Below are 24,524 nucleotides of genomic sequence, written 5' to 3'. Positions count from 1 at the left end.
TTCCTAAGAACTTGGAAGAATGACTGAGAACTAAGCATATTGGGGTGAGATTGAAAATTAGCTTTCAGGGAGGTTAAGTGAGAAGAAAATTACTTTGGGGCAGGACACCGACTCCTGATCCGCTGGGTGCTGCTTTAGAATGCAGATTTTGTTCTAGCTCTGGAATCCGTTTTTCTAACAAGATGATCAGTTGATTCTGGTCCACAATTTCAGACAGATTGCTAGAATTGGTGAAAACAAGTGATCTATGAAAGAAGCTTGGGTAGCTTGACTAGAAATTTTTAGGGATGTTTTGGAAGAATTCTGAAAATTGGACTTCTCAATAAATGCTTAGATTTGTCTTAAGTGCAAACGAAGTAAATGAAAGGTAGAGACATGTGTAAACGATATTTCTGGAGCTCACAACTCTGACCCCATGTGAGATGTTTATATATCCTAATATTTGAGGCAGAGTTGAATTTTGCTTGTGTTTGATATTGTCGCCAAAAACAAAGGCAAACTTCCCTGAAACATCTCACCTTCTGATCTCTTTCAAAATCCCAGTTTCTGATGTATTATCTATTTTGCAAAGCTTCAATCCTCCAGTGCAGGCTGGCGATGTCCTTACAGAGGCATTAAGAAGACTCCTAAACTGCACCCCTGCATCAGCTACCTCAGCAGTCACTCCTGAGAGGGGGGTGTGCAGGTGTCCCATTTTACTAACTCAAATTCCCCTGGATGGATTGTTCTAGATTCCATTCTTTTCACCTAGAGATTTTAGTGAACAGCAAAAATGAACTATATTCATACAGAGTTAGGGAGGCAAAGTCTACATCAGAAAGAGCAACTTGCTTTTTTTTTGTGGCCCATGAGCCAAGTGATTTGTAAGACTGGGGCTTATCTGAGATTCTCTGTCCCTCACTAAAGACAAATAAATATGGAAAACTTGCAGCTTCCACCCAACTCCAGAGATGTGCCACCGAGTTCTATGGACAATATAAGCTGATGCCTTACACTTGAGACACAAGTCAAGTGCACAGTAGCTATTCCCCACCTCTCCTGGCTCTCACTTTCCTTCCTAGGCCCCATCTCTGTTCCTTATAATAAATCATGGCCTACACTCAACTTAGCATCTTTATGCTCAAAAGCACATTCACATTCCCTATCAGCAGGCTTAAAAAAATATGTTTTGCCTGCAATAGGACATAGGTACAACTGTACACACTTTCCCAGGAGCTGGACAATTCATCACTCAGCAAACACCTTCCAATTAGCCTCTGTAGCCAGATACCTGTGCCACCTCTCCTCAGGAGCAGCATCTGCCATGGAGGGCACCCCACTTAGTTATCTAACTGTAACAGTTAGTAGTTTTGGGGGGGAATGGGTTGCCGTATCTGTAGGATAGATTATGTTATTTTAAGAGACCCTGGGTGATGGCCACCTAAGGTTGAACTGACCAGCATGGCGAACATGAAAAAGTCACTTAACCTTTCTGGGCCCAAGTTCTACATGTGTAACATGTCCATGATATCATTATCCGTATGGTTGGTCTGAAAAGCAAATTCATTCATATTACGTGAAAGTACTTTCTGAGCTATAAAGCACGATCTTATTTTGAAGCCACATTGTCATCACTATTTTCTGCATGCTCACACAGTGTCATTTCCACATCTGCAGTATTTCTAGAAGATGCAGGAGGTGTTCTGCATAGGAAGGAGTGCATGGCCTGTGCTGACAATGATTCCATTTTTCTGCTTCTGCCAGGCCTGTTCTCCCTAATGTCCACATTGTAGTCCTCCCTTTGGCACCTGGCATCCTGCAGCCCTGCCCACAACTCACCCTCTGGTTTCCCAGGCACAGCCCTTGCAAGCAGGTGCCCTGAGGCTTCAGGATGGCAAAACCATGCAGAGCCCATAAGATTATGCTCTTTTTCTTATGGAATTCCAAGGCAGCGAGTATGGCTTGGTCTCCAGTATGGAATTGGAATATAGAAAAACTATTATTGTTGATGCTGTTGTAAAATACACATAGCATAAAATCTGTCATTATAAGCACTTTAAAGTATCCAATTCAGTGGCATTCAAGTACATTCACAGTGCTGTCCAATCATCATCATTATCTAGTTCTAGAACTTTCTCATGAGCCATAGTGGGAAACCCATACATTAGTAGTTACCCTCTGTTCCTCCCTCCCCTGAATTCCTGCCATCTACTAATCTGCTTCCTGTCTCTGGACTTGCCCATGCCGGACACTTCTTTCAATGGAGTTGTACAATGTGTGATCTTTGGCATCTGGTTTCTTGTACTTAACGAATATTGCCAAGGTTACCCTCTTGGTTTTGATTTGGTGTTTCCTCTCTCCTTAAAGCCAGGCTTGCAGCAGAAGACAGGGCTAATAATGGCGGGTCTGAAAGCCATTACCTTCAGTCTCTTTTCAGGATTCCTGGTCACTTTCAATGATAACCTCCACCTGCTTCCTTTTTTCCTTAGCATGCATGGTCTCTCCCTGCTCTGGAAATATCACTGTGAAGTCCTGTATGTGCCCAGTGGAGTATAAACACCGGCAGTGAATAATAAATTATGTCCCTTTCCAGCAAACTCTCAAATCCAAACCACCAGTATGTCAGCCATGCCCACATATGCCTGAACCTGAATAGTCCAAGAAAATGCTAACGTTTTGAGATCCCAACGGCAGTCAGACAGTAATATGATGTTATACTTTGCTGTAACAAAGGTGAGGGTGTGGCTAAGAATCCCATTTCCTTTAGCATTTGCATGTAGTTTGCTTTCTGTGAAAGCAAAGTTTAAGACATATTTGTACTCCTCTAGAGTCAATCTTTCATGGACTTGCTCTTTATATGTGGGTACATAGGCTGATTTTACTTTCCATTTCCCTGTCTTGGAAGTAATTTTATATAAATCCCATCCAATAGAGTCTTGATACCTCTAGGAGTGTTTATGTGTGTGATTTCCTGAAGAAATCTTAAAGATTCAAAATAAGAATTTTCTAATTTACAGTTGAGATACAGAAACTGAATAATTGGAGAAATTCAGGATTCTTGGCTACTTCTCCATCATAGTAAGTTATTTATTGGGGAACTTTTAAGCCATGGGTTTTTGCGACCCTGGAAATTTAAAGTCTGAATTGTCTAGGAAATTCAAAGTTTGATGGAATTTTGTTTTGTGTATCTTTTTCAGAATTGTTCCAAATGGCCTAATTAAATGTCTGTGAATTTCTTTTCTTTCATAGCTACTGTTATTGTAGTTAAATGTTATATTTAACATTGGCCTATATAGTGTATAATAACTGGAGAGTGAGGAAACAATCATAAAAGGATATAAATACCAAGGACAAAAGTGAAATCTTTAATCTTCCATGAATAGGGTGAGAGTTTTACCCCCAACAATCATCATTTCATCCACAAACATTCTCTGTAGTTCAAATATGTCTTTGAACCTTCCTAACTTGTATTCATATCTCAGGATGCTTTACACAATGACCCATATAAAGACTCCATATTTTGGCAATTTTTTACTTTTGTTTTCAAATTACTGTACAAGCACCTTTGGCATTTTGTAGGCCAGAGTCACATTATTCTCCTCATGTGCTTCTCCTTGCATCTGGTACATACCTGAACATGTCTTATGAACCATCTTTTTTTTTTTTCCTTGCAGATACCAAACTAGATTTATGTAACTTGAGAAGGTTTTGCTTATGTTTATGCCTTTCCAAGAAAACTGCATATGTGGGAAAGAAATAGTCAACCAATACGAACTCACTAACTTCAAGGAACAAAGACACATTTGGGACCATGTCTCATTAGTAGGTTAGGGTCTGCTGCATCTACCCATCTGCCAATATCTATCTGCCAATATTCCCCTGTCTTTCCTGTTTCTAAATGCTGATTTAGATAAATGCTTTTCTAACCAAAATGAAACGGTATGGTATTAAGTCAACCATGAAAATAAGCACTGACATATGTGCCTCCCACCTGAAGAAATCAGGACAGGCTTGATTTGAATCGGGCAGGTAGCCAGATGTAATCAGGTTTCCAATGTCTGTGATTTCACTAAAAGGAGGATCAAGTCCCACTACCCAAGACCCGCCCCCCCCCCCCAGGCCACAAAAGATCCTGGAGGTCAGAACAGAGCTGGACTCCCAGCTCTTCAGTAAAAAATGTGATTTTGTGTAACAGGAGTGAGGTGGGTGGGAGGGGAAGGATGATGTCAAAACCAAAACTTTGGGCCTCCCTGGTGGCACAGGGGGTTGAGCACTGCACTGTGGGGCGGTCCACAGCCTCTGCAGCGCGAGTTCGATCCCCGGCCAGCCAGGGAGCAGCCCACATGGCACAGCAGACCTCTCCTGGCTCGCCCGCTGCTGCCCTCAGCAGTATACTTCAGTCTGCCTGTTCTGTTTCCCACTCTGTCTCTGGTGAATCCTCTCACCCCCTGCATCTCTGGCCTGTACCCCAGCTCTTGTGTGCATAAATAAATAAATCTTAAAAAAAAATTACACTTAAAAGTTCTGACAAAAAGGATGATGACTGGGTGTTTGTTGTTGTTGTTGTTGTTTTAATACAGACTTTACTTTTTACAGCAGTTTTAGATTTACAGCAAAATTCAGCAGAAAGTTCAGAGAGTTCCCATTGGATGGATATTTTCCAGCCTTTACCTATACTTTATCTATAAACACACACACACACACACATGCACATGCACACACACACACATATGATCTCTACCTCTGGAGTCCCAGTGCACTCTGGATTACATGCAAGGCAAGACATACTGGAATGAGAGTCTGAGTAGACCAAGAGAAATTCAATGAGCCAAGGAGGATTTGCTATTTCAACTGGTCCAACATGGAAGCCCTACATGGTGCCTGCTCACACAGAGCTGGTATATGGTGCCTGTCAAGCTAACATTTCACCAGTACAACCATGCCTTGCTTCAAACAAAGTTATATATTTAAATTTGACTTCTACCAGAAGTTCACTGGAGAGCCATCCTTCCATCACTTCCATTAAATAAGCTCTCCATCTATCACATTCAAAACTTCCTGGGGCCTGTGTGCCAGGCAGTCCCTTTGCTCCCCATTGTCCTTTGGCAGTACCACCTAAACCATATTGTCATCTGGCTGTTTCTCCCGTGTGGAGTATCATCTTTTCCTTTTTTTTGAGGTATGAGCCTGATTCTTCCCTAAACCCTCTCTGCTCCTTGTCCATACTCTCCATTAATTCTGCTTTGGCCTATCTAGGCCACAGAACACCTCTCTCCTGATTCTCCTGGCTCTTCTGATCAGTTTCCACACTGTTGACCACTTAGTCAATTAACTAATATGTATCAAGCAACTACCTTTGGCAGGACTCTGTAACAGGTAACCCAAACCTGATCATTTCTTATAAGTTCATTTTATCTCCACAACTAGACTGTTAACATCGTGAAGGCAGGAGTATGTCTTATATTCAAATTCTATGAATGACCTGACTGTACAGTGTACTAGTACACTGTCCTAGTGTCTAGCTGCTGTTCAATGGGTTTTACAAAATGAGCCTTAACTTTACAAAACTAATCACAGGTTGGTTTCCTTACAGAGAAATTTCTCTAGATGTTCTAGAGAAAATACAGTTCCTATTTTTCAAGTACATTTTTGCTACATGAAAGCAGGTATATGGTATGTCACTTTAAAGAATCACTAGATTGGGAACAAGGAGCATTTTAAAAATAAGGACTAGTTTAATGATGCAATCAGGATTTAGTGCCTGTAGAAGTCTTTATTAATTCTTAACTAATCTTGGTGGGAGTGGAACAGAAAAACATTGCAGCCAACGCCTATGAGTTCAACCTTGATCCTTGTATTTATTTTAAGCTTGTCAGAAAACTTTTTTTAAAAAAAGATTTTCTTTTTTAAGATTGATTTATTTATACAAGAACCGGGGTGCAGGCCAGATGCGCGGGAGGGTGAGAGGAATCACCAGAGACAGAGTGGGGAACAGAAAAGGCAGACTGAGGAAACACACTGCTGAGGGGGAGCAGCAGGCGCGGCAGGAGAGGTCTGCTGCGCCATATGGGATTCTCGCCCTCCTGCGGGGGTCGAACCAGCGCTGCAGACGCTGCTGACAGCTTCACAGTGCGGCGCTCAACCGCCTGCGCCAGGAGGGGAGGCCCCTCAGAAAAGTTTTAGATCGAGGGCCTCCCCGGGGGCGCAGCGGTAGAGCGCTGGGTTGAGAAGCTGCCCGCAGCCTCTGCAGCGCCGGTTTGATCCCCGGCTGCTCCCCGGCCACCAGAGGAGGGTCCCGCATGGCGCGCAGACCTCTCCTGCTGCCCGCTGCTCCCCTCAGCAGTGTACTTCAATCTGCCTGCTCTGCTCCCCGCTCTGGCTCTGGTGAATTCTCTCACCCTCTCATGATTCTGACTGTACCCAGTGCTTGTATAAATAAATAAATAAATCTTAATTTAAAAAAAAAAAAAAAAAGAAAAGTTTTAGATCGAGATTCAGGCAAGGAGGAAGTGAAGTAACTGTAGCAGTACCTGAAGTAGTTGTAACAGTGATTTTCTCTGAACCATTTTTTGGCCAAACTGTCGGAAACGGTCCAGTGCTAGATGGGCATCTGAGAACAAATTTAGTATGCTCAGTGTCGATACAGCTTTTCCCACCAATCTTTACTTTTCAACTAACAAGAAATTCTAGAAATTTGACTTCGCTCTCTCAGTGTCTGGCTAGTCCTTGATGTACCTGGTCACGAGAGTGTACAGTTCATTACTCCCCGACTACAGACCTTCCAATTTGGGGCAATCCATCTTTTTGATAAGTGGACCAAAAAAGTCAGACTCGGGCTTTTGACTCGGCAAAACTGAGAAATGCGTTCTAATTTTGAAACTCTAGGAACTTGAAAATCACATCCCTATGCAAATTGGCAGAGTTCTGAAAGGTACAGAAAAAATGACACCATTAAGGGCATTGATGATGAAAAGATTAACACAGCAGTCTTCAGTTTTTAACTGCAGCTGAGCATTTACGAAAAGAATTAAAGTGGTTGAACTTCAGAAATCTAAATCTGAGCACAAATGCATACGTTTATTTCCCAAGCAGCGTGGAAGGAAGAGAGAAAGAAAGTTCTTTAAATCGACTCCATTCCTAGTAACCCCCCTTTGTCGGTGCTGCTCAGGCCCTCCCGTGTTACACTCCCGACCTCCCCAAATTTAAAATTTTCCCTCATGGGGTGATTCTTTCTCCCAGTGCCCCCCAACCCTCTGAAATACCAGAGAGCTTCAGAGTGAAAGGGCAAACTTTTTTAAAGGAAAGACCGCTCCAAAACGAGGCACCAAAGTTTCAGCAAGGTGTTTTGTCCTGTTGGTTTTAACTCTGCTTCCCTCTTTCTTGCAGCTACCTCATCCCTGAACTCCCAACTACAGCAGCTCCAGCAGCTCCAGCAGCTCCAGCAGCAGCAGCCGCCGCCCCAGCCCCCGCCGTCCGGCGCCCAGCACCCGCAGGCGCCCCCGCAGGCGCCCCCGCAGCCCCAGCAGCCGCCGCCCCAGCCCGCCCCGCCCCAGCAGCCGCCACCTGCCTCCCAGCAGCTGCCCGCCGCCCCGTCGCAGCAGCCCCAGCAGCCTCCATCCCTCCCCAACCCCCAGAACCAGAACCAACTGTCTCCAACTCCGCAGAGTGCAAGCCCCCCACAGAAACCCAGCCAGTCTCCGGGACACGGCCTCCCGCCGCCGCTCACTCCGCCCAACCCTCTGCAGGTATGCTCCCCCCCAGCCCCGAGGGCGCGCAGGGCGGATGGAGGGGGTCGTGCCATCCCCAAGGGCAGCGGGCCAGCAAAACTTAGATTCCAGGTCTGCAGCGTCTAATTCAAATTGATCTCTTAGACTTAGGGAAGGGGAAGCAAATAGCAGGCAACAGGGGATGCATGTAAACGAAACAAATAGAAGCCCATTGATGTTGCCCTCCAAAGGATAAATGTTATCTGTTTCCTCCTGTGAGAGGCCAGCACTGTAAGTGCACTTGTAGCCTGTAATAATTCCGTTTTATGATACTTTTTGAAGGCAGCAAAGATAGCATCCAATTAAAATTATTACTAGCACAGTTTTGTAGCCCCGTGGAGAACTGCATCTCCTGTCCATGAGGCATGGTGGTTATTTCTCTATATTATGAATACAACAGTGTCTACCTTAAGTACTTTGTGCTCTTTTGTTTCTATTTTTCTAAAGACTCTCTGGGGTTAGGAGGGTAACGAAATTTAGCCCCAGTCTTATGTCCCAGATTCCAACCATTACTCCATGGACTAACAAGTGCTCTAAACGTGCAACTTTAGAAAATATTAAAGCTTCTGCATATTTACTTACTACTGTGAGGTTGGAGACATCGAAATAGATATTTCAGGCTAATCATGAAAACCCCTCTTTCACCAACTGTCACTGAGGAGGAATAGATTGGAGCATTCAGGAATATATAATTTCAAAGTTCAGAAAACCGTTCTTAATTTAGATGCCTTTAAAACAAATTAGCTTCAAAACATAATGACTGTGATGTCAACATATCAGAAATTAATCGTTCGGTTTTTGACTTACATAATAAGGTTTCCCCAGTGAGATGTCAGATGATTTAGTACATTTGTAGTACAACAAAGTCTAGCAGAATGAGCAGCCTATGCACTTATTTCAAATGCCAACTCACCCCCACTCCTCACTGGGGAGGGCAGGCAGCCCTCCCTTGCCTGAGGACCACAATAGCAGGCAGGTGGTCCTGAATAGCAAAACATACCAAGTCATGATAGTTTGGTAATAGGCAGTAGAGTGGATTGGAGTAGCGTTAGAGAACTAACTTTGTTGATCCGTAATGTTGTTTCTATGAACTTGGATTCTCAGTGGTGCTCAAATTCTTTCTGGAAATGAAAACTTAGGTAAGATGAGTAATTGTGTTTTATCAGGCACTTGGGCCATGGCTACTAAGAACATTTTCCTGAATCAGGTTTGAAGATAATATTTTTAAAAACCCTAAAAGTCTGAAAAAACCTAACACTTTTGGCATAGACGTGAAAAGAACATGGCTTTTAAATGTTTTCACTGTACCTTTGACATCTGTGGAGAGAATAGGTATAATCAAATTTACAAAATGCAGGGTTGCAGCAATCCTAATATTTTCAGCATTTGGAATACAACTCTATTATTCCAAAGATTTAATGTTTTTTTTTTTTTTTTATGGCCAGTTAAATTAAATGTACCTAATACCGTGTAACTGACACTTCTCTATCTGAACCTTCAAACTAGGAAAACTTACCAAAAGAAAAAACCTGTGTTGCTCTGAGGGATGAGGGTGAGATTAGTTAGCTCTGTCCCATCTTGTCCAATATTCCGACATTCCTTCCAGTGATGTGAGAGCTTTGAATCCTATGGATATCAGCCTTCTCTGGCATTCTTATTAATAACCGTAAATTCTTATTCATCTCTGTTGGGCAGTGACAGTCCAGTGTAGACATCTAGTTAAATGGCTGTTGATAGGACTTTAGATAAAGTGACCTTTCAGCTTCACAGAAATAAGTTGTTTTAGGGGAATTTCTGAAAGTGCTCCTAATGGTTTCCCATGGAAATCTCTGTTTGGTCTTGTTCTGTTTTTACATTTCTTTCTTTATGTCCCTGAGAGAATATTCTAATTTTTCACTGTTGGAATTTTAACTTACAAAATTTAACGCATTGGTAAGATAATACCCTCATTTTTACTGTGGCTCTAATGGATGACTACCAAAGAAGTGATTTTGTGAAACTTTTAAAAATATTACTGAGTGGATATAGAAATAATTTTGAGCCAAGCTATGTCAGTAAGGATAAAAGGGATTATTTTTTGCCTTTACTATAGAAATGTATAAAGGAAATGTACAATTCCATGGTTTTGAAATATTGTTTTTTTCTTCTACACTAACTAAAGGGTCTTTGAATTTTTGGAACATGGAATGTTTGAACTTTTTAAAAAGAAAACTACTTAAAAGGAACTACAAATATACTTAACTCTCAAATGCAATGATATTTATAAGTGATAATAAAGTGTTTTTGAAGATTATTAAGATCAACTTAATTCATATATGATAGCTTACATTCTATTTTATAATTATTTATTTTTATTTTTATTGGGTTTTATCTTTTTCACATTGTTCAAAATCTGTCCTAGAGATATAAATCTAGAACTAGTATCTAATAGTGCCACTCATTATCAGGGAAAATCAGTAATTCAGAAGATTTTCTTGTTAAAAAAAAATTTGAAGGATAACAACTGTTTCTAAAATTGTACAGACACTGTAATATCTTCAGAAAAAAAAATAAGTGAAAGTAGCTTGTGTAAGTATATTTGAGCGAGGTAATTTCTCAAGACAAAAAAAAATTCCTAACCCTGGCAGAGAGTAACATTCTAGACTAAAATTCTCCAAATAGTTCTTGTCAGGCATTTCTTTAAAATTACAATATAATTTTTCCATACATTTACTCAATTCCATGAAAAGGGTTGCATTTATAAAACCAGTTTGTTTCAAGACAGATATGAGTCTTAAGTATTGTCTATTCAGAGAAGTCCAAAAAAAGTGAATAGCCTCATTTGCTAGTTTTGATCAGTCAGGATTTTAAGAGCTGGTGGTCCTGTGTGGGTGCCAGACACTGACCCCTGGAGGTCAGTCTTCAGATTTTGCATTGAAATACAAGACCCACCCTCCTAGAACTTCATTCCTGAAAGGGATGAGGAGACAAGTTCCAAACAGGGAATGTAAGTGCTAAGGTCTTCTGGTGTTAGGCAGTCGATACAAATAAGTAAAGTAAGTCTGGGTATAAAACCCAATATCAAATTTTGAAAACAGAATACATCCATGAACTAAATTACCATATGCTGTGCTGAAATCTAAAACTAGAAATACAGTGTATAGGTAAGAAACATAAAGGGGGGGGGGCAGATATGGTCTAATAATTCTTGAGTAGAAAAAACAAAGTACAATTTTAATTTCAATACTTAATTTTGATATAGATAAAAACCCACAAGTATAATAATGGCAAAATAAATCCTTCCTTCCTCTAACATTTGAGATAACTTTTCTTGAAAATATTCCTTGGGAGATTTTAATTTGTACAAGAGGAATTCCAAATACTGTGTGAAGGTGTGATGTTCCTTCAGGAACAATCTGAAATCAGTTGGGGATTGAGTCTAGCCTTGGTGCCATGGGGAAAGGGAGCTTGAGGGCTTGAAGTCTCATACTAGCTCTGACCCTGCCTCCAACTAGCTCCAACTTTGAACCAGTCATGTCCATTCTCTGGACTTCATTTCCCTCCTCTGTTAAATGTGTGGCCTATATGGTTTTTAAAGATCATTTTCAGGTCTGAGTCCATGATCTAAATTTTGGGAGGCCTTTAGAATTTTACTGGCTATTGAAAACCCAAGTATTTTTCAAGGTCAGGTTAATTTCTTCCCACTCAGCTGGGTGGCAAAATGGAGACTGTGAGGACAAACATAAGTGGGATAATGATAGCAGAAGCAGATTTTATCTTAGCCAGAGAGTCCAAATTAAAGTCAAGTTTTTATCCTCAGAGAGTCACCACTATAAATTCTAGTCTCAGATTGCTTTTTCCACACCTATACATTAGAGAAGCTTAAGAAACCAAATGCTGCATTTAACCTTGGCCTTCTGCATACTGTCTTGCATGGCAGGAAGCAGGATAATCTTTTCCTTTTCTTCTTGTGTTGCACATTTTAATAAATAACAGAGGGAGAGAAATCCGTGGAAGCAGTTAAGGAGAAAAAGCTGTGGTTGTATGAGGAATGAGGGGCATGGTCACCTCCTCAGAGGTGAAGTTGCTCAGGAGATAACATAAAATTGTTCTCAACCATGTGCATTTGCTAATGCAGAGGTCTTGTCACCACTTAGGCTTCCAAGAGTAAAACTGCATCCACATCCCACCTCTGCTATGCAGTGGGCACAGCCTCCTTCTCTTCTTTGGGGCATTTTCCCAGTGGAAAACATTCAATACTAAATTCCATTGTCTGTGGGTGATGGGGAGGGTGGTGCATTGTCGCTTTTTAAAACAAAGAGCCCAAACTCTTGAGAAATAGTTAAACTTGCATGACTTTCACTTTTTTGTTGTTTGTTTTTTTTTTTTTTTTTTAATTCACTTGGTCTCCAATTATTGGCCCCTCCTATAGAAAAGGCCCAGGACCCTGGACCAAATCTATCCTCAACAGTTAGACTTAATTTAAGGCAAAATTACTCAAAGCTTTGTGGGGCTACGTTTTTCATCTATAAAGGGAGGGGGAATTACATACTTTCTAGAACTCCCTCTGTTCTGTATAGAGGTTTTATGTCACCTCTAACTATACCTCAAACTATGACTCAAACACCTCAAACTATAGAGTAAGCTATGTAGATACAAAGGAGAAGAAAAATTTTTTCTTCAAATTATGCTAGGTTCTCCTGATGGGGCCCTATAAAGTGGACTAACAAGTCAGAGTGACTAGAGAAGAACCAGCAGAAGCTTATTATCATGTATTTGCATGTACACAGAGGCATGTTCCATGATGACTAAAGTCAAAGGAAATGGTGAGAACTTGGGCTGATATAGCATCTTAACAAAAGAAAAATACATTTTTTGAGAAGTGACAAGACAAAGGAAAAGGACTTTGAGCTTGCAGGGGTGGCAAATTGTGGGAAGGCAAGTATATATTGAAAGTAATAGTAGATTAGAACTAGTCTGAGCAAGATTTGTTAGAAAGTTTCCTCTGGTGCCACCTCTGGACTGATAAGAGTCTAGCATTACCGCTAGTTATTAACACCTGTCCTTCCTGGTAGAGAGGGGAGAAGAAACAACTTTACAAATTTAAGTTCTGCTTTTAGACAAATAGAGGGGAAGTCAGAGAGCTTTTGTTGTATCTGCTTATTTTCGATTGCCTTTAGCTCAAAATGTTCCTCATGCCAAAGTGGCACATATAGGCGGCATATTCTATACCCTTGACAGGCATATCCATGCAACCTTTTGTGGCCATTGACTATTCTAATAGAACACGGACATTTCTAACACTACACGAGCCTGCATCACTACAAATGCTCCTAGCCCTGTCTTAGACTAAGGTGAGCAAATAAGGAACTGAACTCAGATGCAGAGTTAAGAGTGCAACCCTAAAAGCAGTAGCCACGATAGATAATATGTTAATGCACTATTTTAAAAAAATAAAAATGGATTCCAAAATCCGTAATGAACTAAGTATCAAAATTTTAAATATAGGATCAATAACAGTACTGAGCAGTACTTCAGTCTGAGGCAAGAAGGAAAGTTCAGTAATAATGATATTTTGTTGCATTCATTTCATTTTTTTTAATATCATGTTAGGTGTTATTCATCTTGATTACCATATTTAGGGTATACCCTGATATTTTGTTCCCAAGATGAGTACCTCATTCTCCTCACCCTAGTTCCTCTCAGCTTGGCTAGTAGCCTTATAAATGGCAGAGTTAGCAGGATCCCCCAAGTATTGGTCCTGTCCAATGTATATTTCAGCCAGTAATTGGATTCCACTTTCCAGTAGAACTTGAATATCAAACCAAACTTTATGCAGTATAAAAACCAAATTCATGTTGGTTAACAGATTGGGGCAGGGAGATGGTGTGGAAATCCATCCACTATAACTATGAGTTATGCAGGTCTAATAAACCAGTCAATTGTGATTGAATTGAAATGTTATAAGAATCAAATAACTTTTTTGGCTGACATTTCTCACTGAACTGATTTATGGTTTTATGAAATCAAGTAAATTTGGTGAAAATGATAGAAGTGTCATGATGTAGACAATATTCTCCCAGAGCAATCTAGGTCATGGAGATCTTTTAAAAACTGCAAGAGTCCACACAGAGTAAATAAGGAAGCTTCATTATTATGGATGAGAAAATCCATCTAAACTCAGAGAATTAATATGAAGATTAAATATAACACGCTGATGAAAATGCTTTGTATATTGTAAATTTGTCAAGCAAATGTGGAATATACCGGAGAAATAAAAGTGTGAATTCATTTCTACCATTATCCTACCATCCAATAAATTTAAGACTTCATTCATGATTCACTCATTCAGCAAGTGGTGGGGTGGGGAATAAGAGTCCCTTTATCCAACCATATCAAGCGCTGAGTAAAATAAACAAACATATTTACCCACATTCTCTGCAAGGGACAATTTTTCCTTTTATGAAAGAAAGAAAATCTCCTTAAAAAAACCCCTCAGTTCAACATTACTGACATTTCAAAGAATTTATTACAAACATTTGAGATCCAGGAGGAACAACAAAGTTTATATTGCTTTGAGAGTGGCAGGGGGAAAAATTAGTTTACCAAGAATATAGTTATATACTGTGGTGCTTCTTTGTCATTGTCTAGATTTACCATTCCTGGGCACTGTAGATTAGTCAAATCATGGAGAAAGGGGTTTAACAAAGCAGGCTGCATGTTCCCAACACTGACTATGGAAGCTCCTGTCAAAAAGCGACAGATGGAAAGAATGCCAGACTACAAAGGGTGTGGAAAGTCTTGTAACTTATAAACATGGCAAGAAAAATGAAATAGGAAAATAAAAGAAAGGCAAGGAAAATAAAATATCTCTGATCATGGAAATGGGACAGTCTGTGGCCCGTCTGACTACCTGGAGTCACATATACCATCCTGTCCCATCATTATCTGTTGGATGTGGCTGATATGCTCATCCTTAAGTACAGTACAGAATGCTTCAGAAGTACCTTTGCTTCCATGTGTGCAGATACAGGTTTTAGTGGCAATTTGAGACACCCAAAATGTGCTTGCTGGCACTTTGCTCCAACCAAGAATATAATATTCTTGTGCTTTCATGATCAAGTGTTATTCTCATATTTTAGCCTCAAATCATTTTCCACAGGTTTGTGGGAAATTTTCCAGAATTTTAAATGGGCTACCAAAGTGTGGGCTTACAAGCAAATATTCTCCGGGTCAAAAAGAAAACATACTTATCATGATCTGCAAACACTTATCAAACACTTATGGTGTGCATTGTGACCCTTGTGAAGGTTTGCAGCACAGACAATGTGGTGCCATAGAATGTGGTCTTCAGAAGACAGGCTTGGGCTTGAATGCCAGCTCTCCTGGGCCTTTGGCTGAGGTCAGTCCATCCTGCTGAGTCTCAGTTTTCTTATCAATTGAAGGGTTGGTTTGGACATTAAACGAGATGACTTATATGAGAGCATCTAATTCAGTTTCTGATAGATATTTGGGTACTCAAAAAAATTAGTAGCCTGCATACCTTTTTTCCTGTCCTTGCAATAGATATTTTAATCATAAGGGGAAAATGAAACAGAAACCCACTAGAAGTTGAACAAAAAATGAATAGTCATGGACATATATAAATGCACAGGTACTTAATAAAATCATTCATTATAAACTATAGCAAACCCATAAAAGATAGAATAAGGTAACAATTATTAGAATAATAGGTAATAATAAGGTAATAATTATTAGAACAGAATAATAGGAAATAATAAGATAATAATTATTAGAATAGGGCCTCCATGGTGGCGCAAGGGGTTAAGATGCAACCTACGAAGCTGTCCACAGCCACTGCAGCACGAGTTCAATCCCCGGCCAGAGAGCTACCCATATAATACAGCAGACCTCTCCTGTCTCACCCACTGCTCCCCTCAGCAGTGTATTTCAATCAGTCTGCCTATTCTCTGTCTCTGGTGAATCCTCTCAACCCCTGCACCTCTGGCCTGCACCCTAGCTCTTAAATGCATAAACAAATAAATCTTAAAAAAATTATTATTAAAATACAACAATAATTACATATGAGTTTTGTAATGTGCAGTGAGAGAGGCTAAGAGGGATCTTAGTAGCCAGAGCCAGAGCAGACACAGCACAGAACAAGCCTGACCAGAAGCCCTGGACAGATGTGGAAAGCCTGCAGAGACAATGTAATCTTAAAGAATTCTCATTTCAATCCACAGAACCTCAGTTTCTCAATCAATATTGTTAAGTTCTGAAAGTTATTTTTCCCTTCTAAATTGCCAAATTATGTGGGTAAAAAGGAAGAATCTTGCTGATCCTATCCATAGTTCAGCCACTAACTGTTTGACCTCGAGCAAGTAGCCTAGTATCTGGAATTCAGTCATATCACTTATTACATGAAAATTTTTTAATTAGATGATCTTTAAGTCCTTCCTAGATCCGTATTTTATTTATGAAATAGCACAAATAAGGTGATTTGAATTACATAGGAAGAACTATATATGCACTAAACCATAACCCAAAACACAAACCAAGTCTCAAGAAATACTCCTGATATTTGGCTTACTTTTTCATTGTGCTTTAATATTACAAAGTGCATTTTACATACATTGTTTTTGCATTATTGATCTCATGGGTTCACATATCTATTGGGGTTACCATTATCATTTATTGACTCCTTATGTATCTGATACTCTCCGAGTGTTTCAGTCTCTTGTTATTCCCCCTTAACAACATCCCAGAAGAGGCAAAAATTACCTTCCTTCAGATCCAAACACAATGAGTCTCGGAAAGTTGAAACAACTTCCTCAACATCGCTACCAGACTTCAAAGCATCTCTTTATATTTTACTACTTCTGGAATGTTTATTTGGGTGAAATATAGATTTCTTATTACCTTATTTGGCTGACAGGATCCTCTAAGACAACGTTTCCCAAAATGGTTTCCACAATACATTAATTCAAGGAAATTGTAGGTAGGTAGGTAAGTGTGTGGGTAGGTGAGTGGATGGATAAATAAATTAGATAGGTAGATAGATAGATAGATAGATAGATAGATAGATAGATAGATAGATAGATAGATAGGCAGATACTACACACTGCATCCCTAGACATTTCTCAGTGAATACTGAAAACTGAAAGATATCCTACAGTAACAATGTTCAGTTACTATAATTGAACAAGAAAATACCTAAACTTATTTAACCACTGAGACTTTTTTTTTAACTTAACACTAATTATTACCCATAGAAAGTCCTTCAGTGACCACTAATCTAAGGTTTAATTGTCTAATTGTCATAGTGTCAATAGAACTGAAATAGCCTTCCCTTTCTTTACCTAAAACATCATGCAAAATTGCAAGCCAAAACCAATGGACTGGACAGTGGAGAAAAGAAAGATAGGAAAAGAAGAGAAGAAAAAACTTGAAACCAAAGCAACTTCAGGGAAATTCAAAGCCAAGGATGGCCCTCCCAGTTGGAAATGAGCAAAAACCAGTTAACAAAAAAATGTTTTTGTTTTGTTCTGTTTCTTAATTTTGTCCCGTTGGTTTGCCCCTCTTAGCAGGTGGTGACTAGGAAGACCTTCTCTTTCAGATAGTCCTCCCTCTACCTGCTCTTTTCACTGCCCATTATTTCTTGTGTTGACACACTTGCCTGTGTCAGGATGTGGAGGAAGACAGCACACACCAGAACCATCGCCCTTGGCAACCCATGCGATCAATAGGCTGAGGAATTCCCAGTGATCAGGAGGTACTCCAATACACTGACAACCCCTCTGTGTTAAAGAGGGTTGTATTACAAGCCAGTCAGGTCAGTCTGTAATCTACATGGAAAATCAGGAAGAAACCCTCAGGAGCACCAGACTAGCAAAACTCCATGTCTGTGGGGCATGTTTATAGTTAAAATGCTCCCATCCTGCTCTTTTTCTGTTTGCTATTTTACTTTTTTTAAAAAAAGCCCTGACCCACAGAGGCAGGGTGTTCTCCTTCTCTTACCTCTTCCACTGCTGAGAACTGAATTGGGCATCCTGGCTTCACATGCCAATAATAGGGCTCTGTAAGCACAGCGGTAAGACAGAGAAAAACACCATGTTGGGAATAGCCATTACAGAGTCTCCTCTTTCAGAGTAGAGGAACCCACATGACAAAGCTTCGGGTGTTCCTTGGAGTGACTGTCTACTAGAAAAGACTGTGTCTTTAGCCATTGAGTGGGGACACCTGTGGGGCCACAGAAAAAGCAGCCATGCAGGAAGCACTCTGCTTTTGCAAGCTGCTCTGGGAACTAGTGACGCTGTCTGAGGGCCCATCTGAGTTCTGATCAGTCAGCCTTTCCAGACCCTCCTGTTATGTCTGGACTGTTGTTTGACAGGGATCAACCTGTAGCCACCACTTAGTTTCTATACCAGGAGATAGTCAATGTTATAAAAAGAGGCAAAGTTTGGGATCTCCTTTTCTCAGCTGGACTCCATATTTACCCAGAAGCTGTTGTTCTTTCCAAAGTTGAGCTTTCCACCCCAACTTTGTGAGGTTCTGTACACAACATTTAAAGAGATAAAGCAAATTCAGAGACATTTCAGAGAAACCCTCTCACTTCCGTGAACTATCGCTCACCTGTGTGTTGGTTGCCTTGGTAATTTCTGTTTCTCAAATCAAAGGGAAAATAATCTTGTACTCTTGCCCAAAGGTCTAAAAATTTTATGCCTTTTATAGTTGCTGCCTCCAGTACTCTGCACCCCATGGAAGGAATTTCACCAGTTTAGGACTCACACCAAATGGTTCTTGCAACTAATTTGGGCAAGGCAGAAAGTTCTTACAGGCAGAAAGCAAAGATGAAGCATTTTTCAAGCTCCCTGCATGCAATAATTACATTGAATCCATTTAAATCATATTCAAGACATATCCTTTATCAGTAAGTGATTAAAGTGTGTGTCTTCATACTAAAAGAAAGACTTACATATAATTATGAGGACCCATGATCTCATGCCTTGCCTGACTGCCATACCTCTTCTTGCTCCACCATCTCAAAATACCTGAGGCTATGCCCACACTTTTGCTGCTATGTGTTTTCAATCCTTTGCTCTCTTTTTTAAGAGAAAATGTCCAAATTCAATAGCAGTCGTTCTTAGCACTGGCTGCACACTGGGATCAGCTAAGGAGTTTGCTTTCTTTATTGCAAATGCCTGGGTCCATGCAGACATTCTAATTGAGCCCACATGGGGAGAATCTTAACACCAGCATATATTTAAGCTCCTAAAGCGATTCCAGGGTGGTAGGGACAATTCCCTGTGATGTTCTGAATAGTTTCCCAAATATTTATTTCTAAAAAAACAAATTCCTACATCTTATTTACACAAATGCTAGTTACTCCAAGTGTTGGTGGCATGAGTTGGTGCTAATTTTCTTTCATAAAATAACAGTGGGTCTTCATTCCTATAAAGAATGAGCCAGTGTTACTTCCACTTCCCTCCTTCCCAGGTGTAGGGTAAGGAAAAAAAGTATCAGGTTTTTCTGCCCTCCCGCCATTAGGATGGATGAGGGAACCCTGCGGTCCTGAATGCATGCCTCATGGTGGGCACCTGGAGTAGGGTGTGGGCATAGGTAGATGGGATTCACCTGGGTTGAGACTGGGCTTTTAAGGGCGGCGTCATGGGGACGCCAGCAGAAACTGAGAGAAGAAGAAGAGAAGCAGAGAGAATGCCAGAGAGCCCAGATAGAGTGAGGATTTGCTGGGGGCTGGGAGCACTGCCATCCTCCCGGCCCCCCAGCACCCCTGCCTGCCATATGCCTGGCAAATCTAAAGACCTGCAGAAGCCACCAAGGTCTCCAGGACTCTCTCCCTCCTTTACCTGGTCTGCTGGATCAGAAAACCTGCACTGTGTCCTTCCTGCCCTTACACCAGGTTCATAGCCCATCAGGGAATGAAAACAACCATACCCATACTTTGTTATCCACTCATGCTTCTCCCTGACTGAAGTTGGGTTATTAGCCAATAATTGCAGAAAAATCTCAAACCTGATGATTCACATATGATACTCAAAATATAATAGGGCAAATAAATAATCCTTTCAGAATTTTTAACATCCTCCCCAAAGAAGAAATGCTACCGATTGAGAGCTTATTATTTATTTTATTTGGCTGTATGGCTGCAAGATGTTGTCCTATGTTAGGACTTTCAAGCTTTTATTTGTATATGGACCCACCCTGGGATCTTGATAAATATAGACTCTGGTTCAAAATCTCTGGAGTAAAGGACCCAGATTTTGCATTTCTAAGCAGCTCCCAGGTGACTCACCTCCTCTGCCCACATGTTAAGTAGCAAAGTTCATTTCCCAGATGGAAAATTAGGGCTAAGGATCTGAAAGAGGCAATATTCAAACAAAGGACTATGTGACATAAAATCTGTCTTCTATACTAACCTACCTCTTTTTTAGTCTTTTTTTATTGTGAGATTTCCATTTTTTTTAAGATATCTCACTTAAATCTCTCCATTTTCACTCTCACTTCCTTCTCTGGTCTTTCTTGTCACTCCCAACCTAAATTTTGACCTTCTCATTGCTTGAGAACCAGTAACTCAGAGGTTGGGCTTGAGCATTCAGATACATATTCTTTCCCTTATTTGGTAAATATTTTTGTTAAAACCATTTCTCCCAAATTGAAACTCAGATACAAAGAGATTAGAGTGATGTAGTTTTTTGAATTGATGGATTTAGAGAGTGGGGTACTAGGGTTTGTTACAGGGCAGGGAGAGGGGCACCCCACACCCACAAACCTGCCTGCTCTAAATGGGTTCTGCTGTCCGCCGCATTAACACAAAACATATGAGACTTTATTGGGAAGGAACTTTAATACAATTAGGAAACAATACAGGAAAGGCAAAGAATATAGTTTCTAAATCCAGCACCCTCAGTTACCCATTCCCTCGTGGGTAAAAATCCACCCAAATGGGATTGGCCCAGAGCAAGGCCCAAAAGCCTGCTATAGGTCTAAAGCAGCTTTCAGTGGGGACCCACAGAAAAGGATCAGAAACAACCAGACAAGTCTGGGAGGAAAAGAACAAAATCAAAATTAAGATAAAAGCTGCCATTGTTATCCTCCTCCAGGACTCACACCCACATCTGTTTCAACCAGTCCATGACCAAAAGGCAAGCGCAGTTTCTTCACTTGTCTCTCTGCTCCATGTGCCGCCTCCAGGTCTCCTTCTGGCTCTCCATCCTCCTTCCTTCCTCCCCTCCCCAGTTTCCTCTCCTGTCCCCAGCTCCACCCTCCCATGGGTGGGGCAGGGAACCCAGAACTTCCCCCACTCCTGGGCACCACCCTTTCACAGGCTTACTCTGGGAAAGGTTTCACCAAAGCTGCCTTTTTAGCTACATGCAGTGAGTTTTCCAGGCGAGTTTCTCCATGAGACAGAGATGTTAGTTATATTTAAAAAACAGGTTTATTAGGGAAAGGGACAGAAGAATAAAGGACACTTGCATGGACACAAGTGGGCAGAAAGAGCTGCCCCAAAAGGGACAGGTTTGCTGAGAGAGGCCTGCATGTCAGCAGGCAGGCGGCCTTGAGGAGACCTGCCTCCACTGAGGGAGGTCAGTGAGAAGTCCCTGCATGGTACAGGTCATGGGCAGGCAGGAGGCTGCTGCCCCGCAGAGGGACAGAGTTGGTGAAAAGAAGCACCTGCATAGTCAGGTGGGCAGAAAGACTGCTGCCCCGTGCCAGTGCAAAGACTTCACCGGTAAAGTCTTTCTTTGGGAGGTGCTCACTCCTTTGTGGAGTGGACTATTTGCTGCTGATTTTGGATAACTATGCAGAATCCTAAAGAGACCACAATGGGCCCAATCTCCGTATCTTTACCCTCAGGACTGTACTCCTGACATTCCCTACAGCAGTCTGATGCCTGCTTGGGTCTTACTCCTTGTGATAAGGCAATGGTGCCTAAGGATCTTGATTTCTATAGCTGGGTTAATGGTCATGTTAATCCCCTCTCCCCCGACCTCCTTGTGCGAGTCAGGTTTTAGTCTTGCGATGCCTCCTTTAGGTTTTCTATTCTTTCCTCCATCAAAGAGATCCATGACCTCTAACAAAATGAGTGCCAAGGTAGCTGACAGGATCTCTGAGCAGTCGAAAAGTCTTTCCAATTTTTAGGCCCATGCTCACCTAGTTCTATCACAATGAAGATCCCATCTAACTGCATTCCCCTTCTTTCAAGCAGAAAAGAAAGTACATTTGAGAGGTTGTCTGCCTCAGTGGGAGGTGAGGGAGTCTCCTCTCTTATACCATCATGTTAAGATTGTCTCAAGAGCAAAAGTCAAGATACATGCAGAACAATAAGAAAATAAGGAAATCACCTGCCAAACTTGGAAGTTAAGCACAGAGTGACAACGTAAAGTGCCAGCAAGGCACGGAGCAGGTTTTCTATGGATCTGGGCAGACAGGTAAAGGAGGAGTCCTGGAGCCCTCAGTGGCTTTTTCTAGCTTTTAATGATCTTTCTACACCATTTGTAGTGAGACTACCAGGGCAGACCATAGGGGTGGGGACCAGGAATAGGGGCAGGCCTCCCAGCCCCTGGCCAATCTTTTTTTCTTTTTTTTTTTTTTCAGATTTATTTATTTATGCATACAAGAGCTAGGGTATAAGTCAGAGGTGCTGGGGTGAGAGGATTGACCAGAGACAGAGTGGGGAGCAGAACAGGAGGATTGACTGAAATACACTGCTGAGGGGAGCAGCAGGAGAGACAGGAGAGATCTGCTCTGCCATGTGGATCACCTCCCTGGCCTGGGATCGAACTCATTTTTCAGTGACTGAGGATAGCTTCATAGTGCTACAATTTAACCCCTTGTGCCACCAGGAATGTCACTCCACCTCTGTGGGAATCTTTACTCTTACTGGGCTCTCTGACGTTCCCTCATGGTCTTTCTGCTGGTCTCTACTGCACTCTGCTGCTTGGTCTCCTGCCGCCCCTGTCCTCTGTGGCCGCCCTTATATGCTCAGGGGTGCCCACTTAGGCACGCCCTCACTGTACTCCAGGTGCCACCACCAGGCAGGCCTGTAAGACCACAGGTGTGGCTCATAGGTGCTAATGGTGGGGCGGGGGAATGCCTGATAAGTTCCATTTACCCTACACAATGTAATTCTTTTTTTACCTAATGAAAGATCTCATAGTGTGGTTTAAAAATTCTTTACCCTCCTAATCTGTGTGTATATGGGGTGAGTGGGGCGGTGAGGGAGGGGGCTGTGCAAAAAGTGACATTCAAATTAAGCATCTTTAATCCAGTCACATTTCTTTTCCAAAATAACCTTTCCTATTAGAATGGGAAATTTGCTTTATGATATTTGGGAACTGTGTCATCATTACAAAATAATGCTGTTATTATAAAATGCAAGAAAAGTCCTCAAAAGCACTCTTTCAAAGTTCTCGGTCTATTGTTCCTATTTCCCAGAGGGCAGTGGGCCCAGCAACCTAGGCAAGTCCTCACTCACCCCATGTCTGCCAGACCAGACTGGACAGGCAGGTCCTGCTGATTAAAACACTTTGGAAAGGGGGTAGTGTCACTAATGCTTTCATCTTCAAAGAACAGAAACCTAACAAAACGTGAACCAATATCAGCCACCAGTCTTACCATATATAGAGGGATACGTAGATTAATCTAAAAGAAAAGAAATTGGGAAATAAACCTGTCGATGCACATCCAACACGTGAATGGCCGTGTATCTAGACTGAAGAGGTAGAATGTATGTGTGTATTTAAGCTTTAAATCTTCATACTTATTGTGTGTGTTCTCATTTGTGTGTAAATGTATTTGTGCTCACTTCATAAATACGCATACATATATACAAACATGTATATATGTATATATAAATTTTTTTTAGAAACACCAAATCTGAAAAGTGCGCACTTTCGGAGTTAGCCATATAGCCTGGGCGAATCAGTGAAGTGTGAGCACCGGGGAGAATTGACATTGTCTGGGACTTCTCTTTCTTTCCTTTTCTGCCTGGGACGTTTTGAGAGAATGACTAAGCAAGTGCTGGAGATTATGAATTTGCTTAAGTGTGAATGGCTGATTGCTGAGTGCAGCTCAGCCCTCCCCAGAGGTGACTGACTGGGGCTGCAGGTCTTCTCACTTGATGCCTGGATTTGACTCGGAAAGTCTGCCAAGTCTTTTACTGGGAAATTTATCTTAATTAGATCTGAAAGACCTGCCACAGCAGAATAGTCACACCGATTAAAATGAAAAACAGGAGAAATTACTGATCAAATTAATCATAATGTCGGGTTACAGCTGTAGGTCTGATGTAATTTGCCACTCCAGTGAGTTACATCGGCCCGGCCCGGGAAAGGGAGCTGGCTTTACGCTGATCCGTAACACCCGCCCGCTCCAGGCGCCCGGCAGGAGGCTGATTCCATTCATTTTCCTGGCTTGCTCTGACCTCCCTGCTGCAACTAGAAACAAATCAGGCACCAAACAAATAGGGTAAGGGGGTGGGGTAGGGTGGGGGGAACACAGAAATAGTCTCTTATCCAAGCAATGGTACTTTTTCAAAATGGTGAGCTTGTAAAACTTGGCCAGGCAGACTGGCAGCTTTGTGCTTGCTGGTCGTTTTTGCTTCTGGTTTTTCCACTTAACCTCTTTTTAGTTTTACTTGCGGTGACTTGACATTGATTAGATGCAGAATGGGAATCAAAAGGTCAGAGGACAAAACCTTTGGCTCCGAGCAATGAGAAAAAAAACCTTTAGAAAAATCGCCTTGCCAACATGGCTCTACAACTGGGACGTGGATTGAAA

General features: G+C 41.4%; 1 protein-coding gene across 2 annotated transcripts in view; it reads left to right on the top strand.

Moving 5' to 3' along the window:
* Window positions 1-24,524, top strand: part of POU6F2 (POU class 6 homeobox 2) — a 526,248-nt gene that overhangs the window by 385,487 nt on the left and 116,237 nt on the right. For both annotated transcript variants that reach the window (XM_037507267.1, XM_037507275.1), the window contains one exon: window positions 7,366-7,724. In XM_037507267.1, coding sequence (XP_037363164.1) covers window positions 7,366-7,724 — 359 coding nt within the window. The remainder of the gene's footprint in view (window positions 1-7,365; window positions 7,725-24,524) is intronic.

This window comes from Talpa occidentalis, unplaced genomic scaffold (assembly GCF_014898055.3).
Source record: "Talpa occidentalis isolate TD23 unplaced genomic scaffold, MPIMG_talOcc4v2.1, whole genome shotgun sequence".
NCBI classification, from domain to species: domain Eukaryota; kingdom Metazoa; phylum Chordata; class Mammalia; order Eulipotyphla; family Talpidae; genus Talpa; species Talpa occidentalis.
Note: the sequence above shows the minus strand (reverse complement) of the source record. Positions and strands in the feature narration are given on the sequence as shown.